The sequence below is a fragment of the Gadus macrocephalus genome, chromosome 3 (assembly GCF_031168955.1).
Source record: "Gadus macrocephalus chromosome 3, ASM3116895v1".
In the NCBI taxonomy this organism is placed as follows: Eukaryota; Metazoa; Chordata; class Actinopteri; order Gadiformes; family Gadidae; genus Gadus; species Gadus macrocephalus.
This window is the reverse complement of record NC_082384.1, coordinates 4,684,985-4,702,429: the sequence shown is the minus strand read 5'-3', so window position 1 is coordinate 4,702,429 and position 17,445 is coordinate 4,684,985. Positions and strand designations below refer to the sequence as shown.

The 17,445-nt window shown below is 45.0% G+C and overlaps 2 protein-coding genes across 2 annotated transcripts in view; both read left to right on the top strand.

Annotated features, from left to right (window-relative positions):
* Positions 1–3,367, top strand: part of naf1 (nuclear assembly factor 1 homolog (S. cerevisiae)) — a 30,436-nt gene extending 27,069 nt beyond the window's left edge. The window contains exon 9 of the mRNA XM_060046761.1: positions 3,177–3,367. Coding sequence (XP_059902744.1) covers positions 3,177–3,283 — 107 coding nt within the window. The 3' untranslated portion in view covers positions 3,284–3,367. The remainder of the gene's footprint in view (positions 1–3,176) is intronic.
* Positions 3,368–4,229: 862 nt separating this feature from the next.
* LOC132453804 (CD209 antigen-like protein C) lies at positions 4,230–6,885 on the top strand. Its single transcript, XM_060046758.1, has 6 exons — positions 4,230–4,407; positions 4,566–4,727; positions 4,954–5,102; positions 5,807–5,919; positions 6,193–6,394; positions 6,756–6,885. The coding sequence occupies exons 1-5, from the start codon at positions 4,299–4,301 to the stop codon at positions 6,368–6,370; spliced, it is 711 nt and encodes a 236-aa protein (XP_059902741.1). The 5' UTR covers positions 4,230–4,298; the 3' UTR covers positions 6,371–6,394; positions 6,756–6,885.
* Positions 6,886–17,445: the final 10,560 nt, after the last annotated feature.

The window sequence follows — 17,445 nt, the reverse complement described above, 5'->3', positions numbered from 1 at the left end:
ACTGTTCTCCCCTTGCTTTAAGGGCACTTTAAGTAAAAATTGGCACTACTTACCCCACTCTCCCCTACATAAGAGGGTGCCCTGTACCAGTCCAGCGCACACCCCTTCTGTAGTCGAATAAAATATCCCAATTGAAAGGCTATGGTTTGTGTTCTGTGCCAAAGAATATCAGTGTCATTAACTTGCATTGGAGCAAATTCCGAGGCCACATCAGACAATTTAAGTGATTCCGTGAGACCACCACGGACTGTGAGTTCAGCGCCCGTGGTCGACTCGCTTGTTTACACTGGGATCTGTGTGTGAGCCACGGAATAATGCTGCTATCCATTTGGATTCACGAAGTGGTAAAGTCGCAAATCTCCCAGCTTTCTTGCGGCATTTCACTGAGGCACGCCCCCTTTTGGTCGTAGTATCTCGTCACTTTCAAAGTAGAGCGAGCAGAGCTGTACAACTCGCAAAGAAATTGGCTGCGCCCATAGTTAATGGGGGATGAGATGTATTTTCTTTCTATTTGTACCACGTTGGTGGTTTTAATGTCGTTTCTAAAAACCTCTTACACACTTGATTTCATTGCTGCTTTAATCCGGTCATCAATATATGCATTAAACGGTCTTGCTTTGCGTGCAATTCAATGTAAAGTTTTCTTTTGAAGCTGGTTTGCTAAAGAGGCTATGTTGCTAATGATGACTAGCCTGCTACTACTCCCCCTCGTGGCTCGCCAGAAACACAAATGGTAAACTGGAAGGCTGGAGCAAGGGAAATATGTCACGTTCTCGCTGAAGCTCGTCGTTCGTACCAGCGTACCATCCAAATGGATAGCAGCATAACAGTGTAATTTACTTGCATTGGAGACGATTTAAGTGATTCCGTGAGACCACCACGGACTTTGAGTTAAGCGCCCGTGGTCGACTTGCTCGTTGAAACAGGGATCCGTGTGTGAGCCACGGAATAACAGTGTCATTTACTTGCATTGGAGCAAATTCCGTGGCCACATCACAGACAATTTAAGTGATTCCGTGAGACCACCACGGACTGTGAGTTAAGCGCCCGTGGTCGACTCGCTCGTTGAAACGGGAATCCGTGTGTGAGCCACGGAATAACTGTCATTAACTTGCCTTGGAGCAAATTCCGTGGCCACATCACGGACGATTTAAGTGATTCCGTCAGTCACCACGAATTTTGAGTTAAGCCCCCGCCGTGGTCAACTGTGGCACACACACAGATTGAAACGGGAATCTGTGTGTGTGCCACGGAATATCAGTGTCATTTACTTGCATTGGAGCAACTTCCTTGGACACATCAAGGACAATTCAAGTGTTTCAGTGAGACCACCACGGGTTTTGAGTTAACACTCCGTGGTCGACTCGCTCGTTGAAACGGGATCCGTGTGGGAGCCACGGAACATCAGTGTCATTAACTTGCATTGGCGCGAAATCCGTGGCCACATCACGGAAAAAGGCGTGTTTCCGTGATGTGGCCACGGATTTCGAGTTAAGCGTCCGTAGTCATTTCACAGATTCCTGTGAGACTAGGTTGCTTTTGTTTGATATCAGTGTTTTTCTATTTGTCATTCTGACGACCTTGATTATGAGCTTTTTCTGACCTCAGATTTCACTTTGAGCAGGAAAAATTAAAAACTGCATAGCGCTTTAGGCAAAATGGAGGAAGGGAGGAATCTCTTGCTGATCGCTTTAGACAACATAAAGGGAGAGTTGAATCGCTCGCAGACTGCTCACAACACATTGCTGAAGCAGCATGAGGCCTTATGATAGACCATGCATGGTGACAGTATCGCGGTCGCACATATGTTCAATTTGTCTAAAACTTCTGCACATGCAGAAGAGACATGCTGGACATCTTACCAATGGGACATGTAATACCAACTGCAGTTGCTATTACATGTCCCATTCAAACAAGAACTTGAACGATAGCAGGAATGACTGCAGGGAGAGAGGCTCTGATCTCATTGTGGTAAACAGCCAGGAGGAGCAGGTACTGTGCTAGTGTGCTTTTTACACGCTTTCATACCAGGTACCAAGGTCAGCTTAGCATGATTTCTACCATTGGAGAAATTGACCTACGGTGGTTGACTTTGGACAGCTGCAGTGGCAAGTGTTGTTTCTGTTTAACAGTGAAGAAAATGTATATATTTTAATCAAACATCAAATCAAAGGAATGGCCAGCGGTTCAGTGGAGCATCATTATCTTATCTACTATCTAATGAAACAGTTTTACTTGTTATGCTACCGTTGTTGTGTCTGTCCATGATGGCAGCCATTGCACTCCCAACCCATACCCTCAATTATCAAGGAAGAAACCCTCAGGAGGAATGCTAAACCTGTGTTCCTTCTCAAGGTTTCTTCATGATAATCATGGGAGTTCTTTCTTGCCCTTTGGGGGCTTAGGGTAGGGGGGTTGTATGATGTTGGCCTGTGAAGCCCTTTGAGACACACTACTGCAGTTTTTTTGTACATTCTAATATATGCATCAGGATTTAAAGGACTCATAAGCCATTTCACACATAAAGAAATGTTCCAGAATATTTATTGCACGGGATCGGGTTGATATTCCAGGAAATAAAGAGTAACGTTTCCGGATCACTGCCTGTACGGCTGTGTTGAGAATTAAAGCAGTTACATTTCCGATAGAGGCACGTAAAGGGTTGCGTCCATTTGATTCAAAGCTCTAAAATAAGTCTGCTCCGCTCAGTCCAATGTTGTTAAGGCGGGTGGCATCCATAAGTGTTGCATTACCGCCACCTGCTGAACTGTCCCTTGCCCTTGCCCTTGTCCATCTATTCCAGCATTTCTATGCCATGTGTGAAAGGGCGAAACAGAAATGTTCAACAATGTAGCAGCATGTGTGAATAGTGTCTATCATTAGCGGTGCCAGAAAGAATATCCCATTAGTTGAAATATATATAATTTATATCCCTTCATTGCTTTATCAGGATTTCTTCTCTTCAGGCGTTTAACTCGGTTACTGATGCAAAAGACGAAGGGACCTGGAAGTGGGTGGATTGAACTCTTCTGACTACAAAGTAAGACTTGATGCAGTCCATTACCAGGACTGCACTGCTGGTGCAGTCCTGGAAAACATGTATTCATCATGCATCCCTTTCAATCATGTTTACACCAATATAAGCACTAAAATCCCATGAATTAAACATTTTTCAGGTACTGGAAGAACGGTGAACCAACTAATGGAGGGGGAACCAAAACAGAAGGGGAAGACTGTGTTGAGCTTTGCAGACTGGATGGATGGAATTTCGCACCGTGTTTAAAAATTATTTTCTGGATCTGTGAGAAAAATCTTGATGTGTTAGCATTGCCTGATCTACATGTCTAATAAAGTTTAATCTAAGGGGTTTTGGTGTCTTCCTTACTTTATGTTTAATGTGACGCACACAAGTGGCCTCATGCAGGAGCATTTGTGTAATGTCCCCCTAAAGGGGTCATATTTAGCTTTTGGGGTTTTCCCTTTCCTTTAGTCAGTGGTTAGTTCACGCCAAAGGAGGACTCCCACAGAAACACGTCTCCTGAGCTACCTGAAATGGCTCGTTGGCAGTCTTCCATTACCTCCGTGACCTCACCAAAATACACATCTGCATAATAATGGCATCTGAGAGTAAAAATTGACCTTACTATAATCACTATTCATTGCTGCAGATCCACTTTCAGCCTCTGCCAAAAAAGCCTGGTCAGATTGTTCAAATAGTTAAAACAATAAGAAAAGAAAATGGTTGCAGTAAACGTCTGTTCACTCAAGTCCTTAAAACAAGGAAATGAGCCAGTATGGTCCGCCAGTACTCACTGAATGACGAGCATTCATTTGCATTAAGTTAACCGGACACCAGCACGTGTCCGGCACGCGTCCATCACGGCACACGTCCAATACAAAGTGAATGGAGGCGAGATCCCAACCAAAGGCCACGCGTTCTGTGGGGCCATGAAGCTGAGCTGGTTCTTCTGCGGACCCCATGGTGAGGCCCCAGAGTATGGCGAGGATCAGCATCGAAAAACCCTGGCCTGAATATATTATATACATTATATACATTATAAATATATTATTTGATAATGATCTGAATACCAAATGAGCCTCATAGCTTATAGAATACACAGCATATTTTAGTAATGCGGACCTAATTCAACCTCAGGCCTTGAGTGAAAATGACAGAGTCTGAAGTCGTCACACGTGTCAGAAACAGGAAGGTTGATCACAGGAAATTTCGTCTTCTTCTGAGTGAGCCTGCAGATCGCCTCAGTCTGCGAGGAGAGAGCTGGTGATTATTGTCGGCCATGTCGCAGCGCTCAGGTGATATCGAGATGCATGTCGAGACCAGCGCATACCAGTCATATTCAGGGAACCAAACCGAAGTGTTTGGGCCAGATTATACCGCAAACTCAAGTAGGTACTCTCTCTCTTTACGTCTGTCTGTCTGTCTTTCTGTGTTGCGTTTTCTTTTTGTGTAAACAGTTGAACAAGGAATTTATTGACCAATTGAACGGTTGTCATCCGTTTTTTGAAGATTGACTATGAAGTAACCCGTGTGTGTTTCCCTGCAGAAAGACACCTGCACCTGGCCTTCCTCAACCTCGGCCTGCTCTGTATGCTCCAAGCTCTCCTCAACATCACTCTTAGGGTCCACCTGAACGGGCCCAGAGACTCCCCAGAGACGGCCTTCCCAAACCTGACCTGTGAGTCAGGTGGATGGGGATTTAATAAAGGTCAGAGCTTTTAAATATTTCGAAAAAAATATGTCTTGACATGACATATGAAATATACAAACACCCTACGTTTTTTCCAATATAGGTCGGGTGTGTGTTCTAATGCCGTGCTGTTCCATGTTTAGCAACGTATTTTTTCTTGGTTATGACTCAATGGCATGGGTTGCGCTGTGATGCGAGGGTTGTGTGTTTTGTTGGAGCAATGTTCCTGTGGTGTGTGAAATAGACAGGCCAACATGGTGTCACACAAGCTGGCAGATGTTCAGCAGCGGTAGCTACTACGTCTCCAGAGTGCGGGGGAGCTGGAACACGGGCCGCACGGACTGCCTGGAGCGCGGGGCTCAGCTTGTCATCGTCAACGACAAAGAGGAACTGGTAGAGAACACGCTTTATCCTTCTCTGTACGGTATGAACTAAATGTCTTCAACTGTGTGTTCATATTGTAGCAGGCCAGTGGATGTGGGGTTTCCACGCCACCAAGTTGGAAAGATAAAACGACACAACACACAAAGCAGGCTCAACTTAGGATGGTTTATTCACCTCGTAAACACCACCAGGGTGGGAAAAGGGCCATAATTTTTTTATCGCGCGATTAACGCAAATTTATTTTTCTTTGGCTCAAAACAAAGAAGCAGTAGCCTGACTGCTATGTTCAAGGCAGTATGTTTGTATGTTCATCGTTTAATTGCACTATAGGCATTTTTTTTGTACCGTCCTGTTTTGATCAGTGTATGCCAATGTTGTTATCGATAAAAAAACATTTGCACAAGGCAAGCCGATGCACTTCTCCATGTTGATAAGAGCATTAAAATGAGAAAAATTAATGGGACAAAGAAATCAAGGGATATTTAGCATAGAAAAAACATTTGCGATTAATCGCGATTGCTCGCGATTAATCATGAGTTAACTATGACATTAATGCGATTAAATATTTTAATCGCTTGACAGCACTAGTATAGATAGATATATATATACATACACACATACAGTATATATATGTGTGTGTCAATAATATCATCCTGAATCGTATCAACGAACACACCCAATACAATGCATTGTGGCTTTGCTGTGGCCAACAGGCCATTGTGACGAGGCTGGCCAGAGATCCCACAGCAGCGTGGATCGGGATGACTGACCTGAGGAAGGAGGGCTCGTGGCGCTGGTTGGATGGAACATTAGTTACCCTCGACAGGTACGACTGTCATTGATGCTGTTTCTTTAGTGTGAAGGAGAGACGACATTACATCCTGTAATATTAGGAGCTAATAAAGTGTGAATATAGTGCACTTCTTAATACCCATAATGCCCCATAAAAGAAGTATACAACTTATGCACAATAATTCCTGCACGACACAACACATATAACACGTCCTGCCGTTGGACTCCCTCCAGGCCTACAGTGCACTGTATGGGGTTAAACCTATAGGGACTATGTTTCCTGTGCTCTCCTCTTGTCCCGGTCCAGACACTACTGGGCCCCGGGGCAGCCCGACAACGCGGGCGGGGAGGACTGTGGAGAGATCCACGCTTTGGCTAACTTCAGCGGCTTCAACGACTACGACTGCTCCATCCGGCTGAGGTGGATCTGTGAGAAAATACCCACGCCCCCGGAGTTCAGGGTGCTGGAGCGGAACGGAGCTTAAATCTGGATTGCTATTGACATGCAGGTGTGTGTGTGTGTGTGTGTGCGTGTGTGCGTGCGTGCGTGCGTGCGCGCACGCGTGTGTACCATATATTTGTAGTCAGTTGGGTTTCATGTATAAGATAACTAATGACATTCATTAAACCCATGAGGGACATTTGTTTGTTACAGTGACATTTCTGCCCCTATGGATGAACTTTGACTATTTTACTACAATTTAAAGCTATGTTAATATTTTTGTATATGCTTTATCATTTTGAAATATTACAAAAAAGCCCTTATTCATACATAACTTATTCATATTGTATTAACAATTCATTTTTTCATAATTTGTTTCTCTAATATTGTTTATATTTTGTGTGTTTTTTTTTGTTTCTAAAATACAGAACATGCCAAAGGCATCAAGCCATGTAGGAGTGTAGGAAGAGAGTTATTGGTGTGGAAATGAGCTGCAACACGGCAAAAGAACCAATTTGTTGTTTCCCTTTACATAAATAAAGACATTTTCACAATCAATGGATGCAGAAAAGGCATATATCTGTGCAGTGTTTTATGGTCAACATTCCCTGGGGAAGGACCCCCGGACCACCCACTTCATCTGAACCCATCCCCCCCAGTATCAGACTGCCTCCTGCAACACGCCCTGCCCCGGGTGCAAGGGTCTTAAACCTTGCCTCGGGAACCAAATTGGTCAGGGCCGGCCTTGCCACAGGCTATAAGAGATCAGTAATTTAAAATAACAATTTGATGAAACATGTTTGTGTTTGTTTTTGAGGAATTTGATGAATTTGCTGTTGTAGGATCATGTGGATGTTCTGCCCACAGCTCATCACCAAGCAACAATGACCACAATTAGCATAATAATATCAGGGGTAAAGCAATAAACTGCCTTACCCCTGATGGTCAATTGTAATGATATGTGCTCAAGACACAGAAAATAATGTTATGACTTAGTGTAACATGAGATCTTTAAATCATTATATTAACCGAACATTCTGGGCATTCAAATTATGAAGATATCATACCAGCACCCAACTTAACATGTGGTCTCTTTAATGCACGATTTCTATGATGTACATCAATAGTTTTGTGTAGGTCCATTTTGGGCAATAATAATTTATGCACACATTTAAACATTGTACTATTTCTGAGTCATGGCTGACTGTCTTCTTAAATGATGATTGTTGAAATCAAAGGGATGCTGTCACACTCGCTATTTTCTAAAATGAGAGTACTGCTTCATACATGTGGAACCAAACCTGCAGTCTGCAACATCAACTCTCAAGGTTGGACCTTTGCCGTTATTGGTCCGGGATATGCGTTTTCCATTTGTAAGAGTTATGACAATGATATCAATGTTCCAATTTACTGGATTTCTTTGAATTATTTGCTGAATCAGAGTTGATGCTGCATATGTCCATTATTTCACAACAGCCAGCTTAGACAATTTATTTTAGTTACACATTTTGTCATATTTGACAATCAATACATGAAATGCTCTGAATAAATGACTAAAGGGTCTGGAATCTATGGGTCTCACAGACCTGTAATACGGCCGTCCAATCATTTTGTTCGGCCCGAATTAAATGATTTGATGGCCTACCTGTCTGTCTGCTTGCGCACACTTTGCCCGTGCTCTCAATATCCATGAGAGGTAGGTGGGTCTACATGGGTCTGAAAATAACAGACTCTAGAAAGAAAATAGCCAAATTGGCATATCCTTAAACCTTTCCTATTACTATTTACTCCAACTAGAAGCAAGAAAGAATCTGCCCACCTACGAGTCAATCCATCCAGGGAATGTTTGTCTACAAACGGTTTCATTCTGCTCCAAAGGTGGACCAGAATATTGACAGTAACTGGTGTCTGATAAATATATAGCTCTAACAGTAGCTTCCACTCAAGCCACTCGAAAGGGCTAATGTGAACGCTCACATACCGCAGGTTTAATTGCTGTTCTCACTCTGCGTACACAGGCTTGAATGTCGGGCCATACTTTGTGGAGGGAATAGACACAGGAAGAACACAGAATAAAGCAGGCGCTCATTGTGTTCCACAGACAGTAGTGGTCGTTCTCTAGGAGATAGTCTATGGTACCTCCGAGTATGGGCGGCATGTAGGAGCACATCATTTGGACCTGAATGCTAGCGACGATGTTAAAGGCTCTCTGTTTCAGTCTGTCGCACCCCGGACCCCCGTCCCCCACCCTCTGCCGGTGAAGAGCATTAAGGATGCAGAGGCAGCAGAACAAGTCCACCAACAAAAGTAGCAGCATTTCGGCGGCAAAGAAATGATCGAGAACATAGATGTGTTTGCTTAAAGTCCCACAGAGGGCCATTTCTAGGCAGCAAAACACTGTGATCACTAGACAGATCAGAGCCAAGATGGCCGCCCGGTAACGCAGAGGCCTGTAGCGGAGGAACGTGTGGGGTTGCAACACGGCCAGATAGCGCTCCACGCAGAGGCTGCACTGGATGAGGGGCTTGCCCACCATCATGAGGCCAATTGAAAAACCCCATAGGTACAGAGTGGTCTGAAGGAAAAGGTACAAGCCCGGGAACACAAGTGATAGAGCCAGGCCAAGGACAAGATCATTGACCAACAGGCTGAACTTCAACAAGTCCATCTTATCTGTAAGAAAGTTGGAAGAGGACATCATCAACCAAAGTGCCCAGCAATTTGCTGGCACCACGGCCAGGATGAAGGTGGTCAGGAGGCCTTTATAGGTGTTGTTGAAGAGATGCAAACAGGTATGACAATACACCGTCCTGTTTTCCATGGTGCCAGAGAATGAGTCCTCACTGTTGTTTTGGCGCCAGGCCATACTTGTAAAGTATGTGGTCTCCAGGTTGTGCAGCCACCCTGAAAAGGTTTTGTTGTTATGTTTACATTTATTACAACCGTAGACAAAATATAAGCTGGTAGGGAGGTCATCTAGTCAGGCTTAATGCAAGTTGAATTATTGTTAGGAGATAATAGAAGTATGTTTCAATCTCAATGATGTGTGTATATGAAAAGGAAAATAAAGATATAATATTTAGAAATATTCATGTAAAAACTACACATATATATATATTGAAATATTCATATAAAAAATAAAAAAATACATGCATCTAGTCATCTTTTCTTTTCAATTCAACTATCAAGGGATTTCATTGGGAGGTGGTTAGACAAAAGTATTCTAAGTAAAGGCTTATAAATCAGTAATATTGTATTGCTGTTGCATACTTTACTTTAATATAACAGATATGTATTATAAACATTCATAGTATAATAATAAACATGATGTATCACACACAATATTTTAATAATACACATAATAATATTGTTAATAATTTCATAATAATACATAATGCTTACTATTATCATAATACTTGTTTATAAATATTGATGAGTTACAAATTTAAAATGGTATTCATGTATTTTCCTTACAATTAAATGACGGTAGACTAATATAATTGTTATTTCATTAACACATTTTCCCCATACCAACAGAAATGTACAGTAGGGTCTCAATACCTTTTTCTTTCTCGACAATAGAATGATATAAGGCCCTACAATATAAATTAAGCATACAAATAGTTTAGGTCTTACCAAGTCTCGTTCAGATGAAAAAGTGACCAACACATCGGCTTCACTGACAAGCCACACGTTTTGAGTTTGTCAGCACATGTGTGTGCGTGTGTCTTACTGCGCTGTATAGTTGGTCTGCTCCTGTCTTGTTTTACATGAAATAATCCCATTGAGATCATCATAATGATTCAAACCTATTTTAATATCCACTAAGTGTCTACTTACCCTCCATCAAATGCATTTTGCAAAGGATTTATTTGTATGACTTAACCTATTTAGTATGATGTAATTTATTTTTACCTCCCATTCATTCGCATTGAGCAGGCAACATTATTTGAAGATCAAAGTTTCTGAAAAAAAGTGGCCCTATTTTTTAAGATACAAATTATTATGGACAGTTCCATTGGTCTTACCAAAAAAACCAATGCGATTTGGCTTACAAGCGTAAGTATGCAAAATACTTGTCAATAGGCTTACTGATCAAAAGGCAAACATAGTTGCATATAGGAATCCTTTTTTTTTTGTAAATGTTCAATTATTCATGGTAACGCTGTCGTAATAATCAATGGAATGTGCCCCTAAGCCACTGGACGTGTTCCCTCCAATCTAGATGAATGGCAGCGCTCAGCTAGCAACACTCACCCCTCACTTACACATGATGACGTCAATGTTTATGCATTGATTTTGTCAACTTTACAAAGACGTTTGTACTGCTCCCTGTGGAACGCATCCAGGGCTGCCACTGAACGATTGGGACAATTAGGACAGTTGGGGGCTCACCATGCCCATGCAGCACGTCCAGCACAGCCCGTCCACCACGCCCAGCACCACACCCACCACCACACCCACCACACCCCGAACCATGACCACCCCAAGCACCACACCCACACCCAGCATCACACCCACCACACCCAGGACCTGTCGTGGATTAACCCAACGGTCTAATACTATACTAACAAATTACGAGAGGTCGAGAAGGGCTAGGGTTGAATGAACAAGGCTTTATTGTCACCACAGAGAGTAACAACATCACCTGAGTTGGTTTGCAAAGAACTCGCCAACAGTCTCGGAGCTCCGCGTTATATCCTATTTTGTGGCCTCCCCCAAGATGTCCTTGGCCAATCACAATGCTCGAACTACGGGCTCTTGACATTCACACCCACGATGTACATACGATACATTCCATACAGTAATTCAAGCATTACGTAAAGAAGGGTTACATATTAAACAATGGTTACACAAAGTTACATATTCTACATTAGTTATATGAAGTGAGGTTTTTCATTAAAATCCATTCATCGCCTTGTTTTTTAACCTGATCTTAAATCACCATGACTTACCACATGGGTTTAAGAGATGAGCCCTGTGAAAGCAATACTCATTTTAACAGTAAAATATGTATTTGTAATAGTTAATGCCACTTATTTGTCTGTGGCATATACAGTCATAATCCTAAAGCTGGTAGTGTCTGATTTTAACCAGGTTATGGATAGTTACCTTAACTCTAACTTCATCTATTCATGCTTTAAGTTAACCTTACAAATACTTGTATCTAAGTGAACTGAGAGATAGACTGATATAATTGATTACAGAGGGATGTCTGCCTGATCCTCTGAGCTGTTGAATAACAATAGAACAAGGTCTGGAGCCTGTCCCTCTCCCCCCCATCTGGTACATTTCTTTCCAACATATCAACATTTGGCAAATATCCTTTCAAACCTAGATTATTTTCTACCACACACCACACCCACCACACCCAGCACCACACCCAGCACCACACCCACCACACCCAGCACCACACCCAGCACCACACCCAGCACCACACCCACCACCACACCCAGCACCACACCCAGCACCACGTCCAGCACCGCGTCCACACCTAGCACCACGTCCAGCACCCAGCAACACACCCACACCGAGCACCACGCCCAGCACCACGCCCAGCACCACACCGAGCACCACACCGAGCACCACGCCCAGCACCACGCCCAGCACCATGCCCAGCACCACACCGAGCACCACGCCCAGCACCACGCCCAGCGCCACGCCCAGCACCACACCGAGCACCACGCCCAGCACCACGCCCAGCGCCACGCCCAGCGCCACGCCCAGCGCCACGCCCAGCACCACACCGAGCACCACGCCCAGCACCACGCCCAGCGCCACGCCCAGCACCACGCCCAGCGCCACGCCCAGCACCACACCCAGCGCCACACCCAGCACCACGCCCAGCGCCACGCCAAGCCCATTACCACGCCCAGCACCAAACCAAGGCACCCCGCCCAGGTTTCTGATTTACAGTTTTTGAATAAACAATAAAGTTTGAGTATTTATTTGTTTAAAATGCACACTAACGCTTTATATCTAAAACATAAACCATTACACTGTGCCATTCACTGTGGTGTATGGTGCATACACAACATGCAGCGTCTTTCTCATCGGTCCATGAGGGAGTAGGGTAGCCCCAGGGTTTCCCATTTATCATCCGTGTCTGTTGGTTTAAACAGCTGGGCTCAACTTGAGATGTTGGATTTGAATTTGAGGGACATGCTGTTGTTAAAAGTTTTTCATAAATTAAGCCTATTTCCTGGTGCACTTAAAGTGCACCAGATTGATGCATTTAATTGTTATATGCATGCCCCGGCCTACCTTAAAGCATAACGCTATGAGATCAGGAAATAATTATGCTACAGGTGTCAGGGAAAACGTGCGTTACCTGCGTTGTAAGCTGAGTGGAACATCCACAACCTGTCTGTCAAAAAGGTTATTTTGTCTTATTACAGGAACAGTATCACGATGGCATAGATTACTATGTTGAAGATAATTTAAGACATTTTACCAAATTTAAAGCTAAATACGGGTTCTTTAAATGGATTTGGAATCCCCCAACCATAGTTTCAGAGAAGAGTGGCCCCCAAACAACATTTGCATAAGGCCCCCAAAAAACATAAAAACTGCCCTGCTCGTATATAATCGTAAGATGCGTGGCCCCGACTCAGTTAGGAACATGCAGAACGTGTTTGAATCTGGCCGCTGCCCTGTTCAGACAGAGCAGAGCACACTGAGCTCGGCCCACACAGACACCGTAGCAGAATCAATGAGTCACTCGCTGAATCACTTAGTTTACCTCCTCCGATATTTTTTTGATCGCCCACAGTAATATTGGACATAAGCCCCATAATAGGGGGGCATTCATCGTCATTAGATATTGCAAGTTGACGCTGTCGTTAGTAGCTCCTTAAGTGTCATGTGCAATCATTTGAATGCCCCCCTACTAACACATAATAAAAATAGAATACAAATATTTCTTAGTAATTTCAAATTTGAACCAATAGGCCAACATGTAAATCAGTAACTTGAACATATCAAGTACACTCCATTCATGTTCAACAGATAAATCGTATAATTTATAATAACATACAATTTAAAATGGCTTGAAATAGTTTCTTTACTTCAAGAACATAAATGAATAAATAAATGTCTTTAACATTGTGACCTCGAATGGCTCACCGCACACCCCACTTCGCCCAAGTCTCTGTCCAGAAAAGTCCAATGGTGGTGCATAGCTTGGCGGCCAGCCTGGTTGTAGCTCCTCCCCTGCAGGGGAAGATTTGTGGCACAAAACTGTTACACTTCATATTACATCATCACCCGGGATGCAAAGGTGCCGAGGGAGGCCCAGGTATGCGGGCTTCCCCACTCACTGCCAGACTTTGGAACATAGCTTCTGGAAAGCTGCTTTGGGAATGCTTTGCACTCGGTGTTAGAGCGTCATGAAATGTAGCCAAAACATGGCCTACTGCAAGGCTTTTTCCCTTCTTTGACTCCCAATGAGGTGTGTACGAACGTTTTCAGCCCCAACTGACTCCCTATGAGGTGTGTACCCCAGTTATCAGTCCCAACTGACTCCCTATAAGATGTGTACGCACGTTATCGGCAAAACTGACTCCCTATGAGTTGTGTACTCCAGTTATCAGTCCAACTGACGTAGAATAACAACAAGAAGAACCACAATAACGACAATGAGGTTATTTTAAATGGATATCACTCCCTCCAAAGCATGCTCCGAAGTCCTGCTGAAGTCCTCTCACAAACAGAATGTGCAGATCTTTGCTGAGCTCTAGGATGAGTTTTTGGAACCTGAGGACAGATGAAGACAGAAAAGTATGCTTTGTAAAACAGGGACAGGCTAGGCCGTTTGCAGCGGGTGTTTGACCCTCAGCTGGAACATTCTGGGTTTGATCAACATCTCCTCAGTCTACCAGAAGCACCCTTGCCAATACAATTAAATAAATTCAATTTTATTTATCTAAGAGGGAGAAGATCCTGTTTGAACAGCAGCAGTGGGTAAGAGAGCCAGAGTAGTCAGACGATAACATCAGGCCGTCGAAAGGTCGGTTTGAGGAGGCGGCAGAAGAGAAGACCATCTTCAGAGAGAGGCAAGGGGGGACCGGAGGAAGATTGGTCCATCTTCAGAGAGAGGCAAGGGGGAACCAGGGGAAGACTGGTCCATCTTCAGAGAGAGGCAAGGGGGAACCAGAGGAAGACTGGTCCATCTTCAGAGAGGGGCAGGGGGGACCAGGGAGTTAGAGGTCAGAGGTTGAATCTGGAAAGTGGAGTTGGCAGGTGCCCAGGCAGATGCTGTAGAGGCATTGGGGAGAGAATAAAGACATTTTCAACAGGCTGATGCTGCAGAAGTCAGCGTATACTTTTAACAGACCTCTCTTTAATGTTCTCATGTCATGTGATTTCATATTGTTCCCAAAGGGTCAAAAGGATTTATGCACTGATTTTTGACATTTAAAAAAAGCCTACAGACATCATTATCACACAATTATTACTATTTCTGGCCCACACAGACATTTGCAAAGCAGGAGATGAAACAAGAGAGGGAGAGATGGAATTTCATGGGCCTCAGGGATTTGCATGTTTGCTTGGAAGGAAGGACCATCAATCACAGTTATCACCACCTGTCCTGACCAGAGTCTAGGGCAGGGGTCACCAACCTTTTTGAACCCTAGAGCTACTTCATGGGTACTGAGTCATACGAAGGGCACCCCGTTTGATACACTCTTCTGAAATAACAAATTTGCTCAATTTGCCTTTAGTTATATTATGATGATTAATGATACTCATCTATGTGAAACATGTTAATTAATTAAGTCATGTTAATGATTTCTCACAATAATTATCAACAATGACTTAAAAAAGGTGGGAAAGAGTTGTTCAAGAATGAGTAGTGCTATGTTTAGAACAGGCCTGCGGGCGCCTCATATGGTCCTTGCAGGCGCCCTGGTGCCCGCGGGCACTGTGTTGGTGACCCCTGGTCTAGGGGTCACGGTCAACATCTGCTGGACATCATTAAAACATACATTTATATTATTTAGAAAAATACAGCGCAGTAGCGTAGCGTAGCATACAGCGTAGCAACTCAAATACGTTTTATTCCGACTTTAAGTATCCTTGCTTTTCTTGGTTTATTGTATTCCCTTCTGAATTGCGACATGTGATGCTAGGAATACAGCGCCCCAGTCACACGGTTTGGCTTTCATGGACTTGGAGTCTGAACCAATGTCCTCATGTAAGCATTCCTTTGACGTCGCTGCACCGTTTCGGACATCCCAGAACAGAAAACCATCTGCCACTCCTTAATCAGCAGGCGGTGTAAGGCAAGACATCATGATTTAGCAAACGTGGCCCGAGTGCCCGGCCCCTCATCCAGTTACAACCTACAAGAGAGGGGAGGGGAGTGAAAATATTGCATAGACACACACACAAACAGAAACACACACACACACACACACACACACACACACACACACACACACACACACACACACACACACACACACACACAAAGACCCCGCCTTCTTTGCTGAAGGTTTAGTCAGTGTCTGACAGTGCCTGACAGACGTTCATAGCACTAGAGGAGCAAGTAACGGACAGTCTAGGACCCCTGCCCTAGACTCTGGTCAGGACAGGAGGTCCAATCTACTTAAAAAAAACATCATTTACAGATCAATTTCATTATGGAATAAACTACCAATAAACATACACTAGCATAAATAGCAAATACAACTTTAAAAAGTCTGCAAAAAAACATCCCGTCAATATGTCATGCATATACATTTTTTATGTTTTCATTTCTTTTTGTAGCCTCCAGGGTTGCGCAGGGGATCCTGGGAATTGGTGTTGTCAGTTGACAAAAGGTGCTTTTGTCGTGCTTGTTTTGTTGTTAGGTTAACTGGGGTAAATGGGTTCGGGGTGTTATTTGGTTATGTGTAGTTGTGTGTTGTTTAATGTTAAGATGTGTGTGTGTGTGTGTGTGTGTGTATCGTTGCCGCCACCGTCACTGACTATGACATGTTTGTTCGTTGTTGTTGCTGTTTTCCATGTTCGATGTTGGTCGTAAATAAAGGCAGTCCATAGTCGTGCGGTGTATGGGGCGCCGACTGCATAATTGGTTGAACCTGGGCTCCCGTCTGGTCCTTCCCGTGCTGCTTGCCACATTGGTGTCAGAAGTGGGATTGGCCTGCGCACACGGATAAAGGATTGGGATTCAGGGTTGAGCCCCATGGAAGCCCCAACCGACGCCGATTCACCCTGCATTATTGGAGCGCAGCGGCCCATGGACAGAGAAATGGCAGCTGTCAACCTCCCTCTGGTGGCAAGGACGGCGGTGAACCTGCCGAAAATCCCCGGGGCAACGCAGCTTGATCTGTTCCTGGCCCAGTTCCGGCTCGCTGAGTGGCACAATGGCTTGGGTGCCGGGGAGGCGGTCGTCCACCTCGCCCTTGCGCTCGAGGGGACGGCGGTGCAGGTTATGCTGGAACTGGCCCCAGCAGACCAACGGGACCTCCGAGTCCTGGCCCTGATCCGGGCTTTGGAGATGCGTTTCGGGCAGCGGGCGGTCTTGAACCACAGCAGGGGGCTGCTAAACAGCTGCCGCCGTCGGGAGGGGGAACGGTTGGGGGCCTACGCAGCTGACATTCAGTTGTACGCCCGGCGTGGCTACCCCAACTTCCCTGCTGCGGCTAGGGATGAGCTAGCCCTTCATGCCTTCCTTCAGGGACTTGCCAAACCGTGGCTGGGGCAGCACGTCCGCCTCAACATGCCCCCGACCCTCGATGTGGCTCTCGACGTGGGGGAACAGGCGTAGCGGGAGCTATCCGACCAACCCGGCCTGCAGTCGTCCACAGAGGATGCTTGCCAGGACTAGTCTGGTCCGGCCAAGCACTGCTGCCGCCTCTGTGGTGCCCGGGTGGACGCGGCTGGGGCAGCCCTCTCCCGTGACACAACGACAGTGGTTTCCCAGTCCGGGCAGGACAAGGACCGGGTCCGGAAACCCAGGCCACTGGACCTCGAGCCAGAGGAGTGTCGGCGGGTCAAGGACTGCGGGTGGACTGGACAGCGTCCAATGCATCATAGCGGTCGGCGTGGCCATCGACGGGCCAGACCGCGGAGGGCAACGGAGGATGGGGTCCCCGAACGGCGCTCCAGCGC

Coding starts and splice junctions, on each gene's coding strand:
- LOC132453804 (XM_060046758.1), top strand. CDS start 4,299: ATGTCGCAGCGCTCAGGTGATATCGAGATGCATGTCGAGACCAGCGCA. Junction 4,728..4,953: donor TGGATGGGGATTTAATAAAG/GTCAGAGCTTTT, acceptor TGTGTGAAATAG/ACAGGCCAACATGGTGTCAC. Junction 5,103..5,806: donor TCAACGACAAAGAGGAACTG/GTAGAGAACACG, acceptor TGTGGCCAACAG/GCCATTGTGACGAGGCTGGC.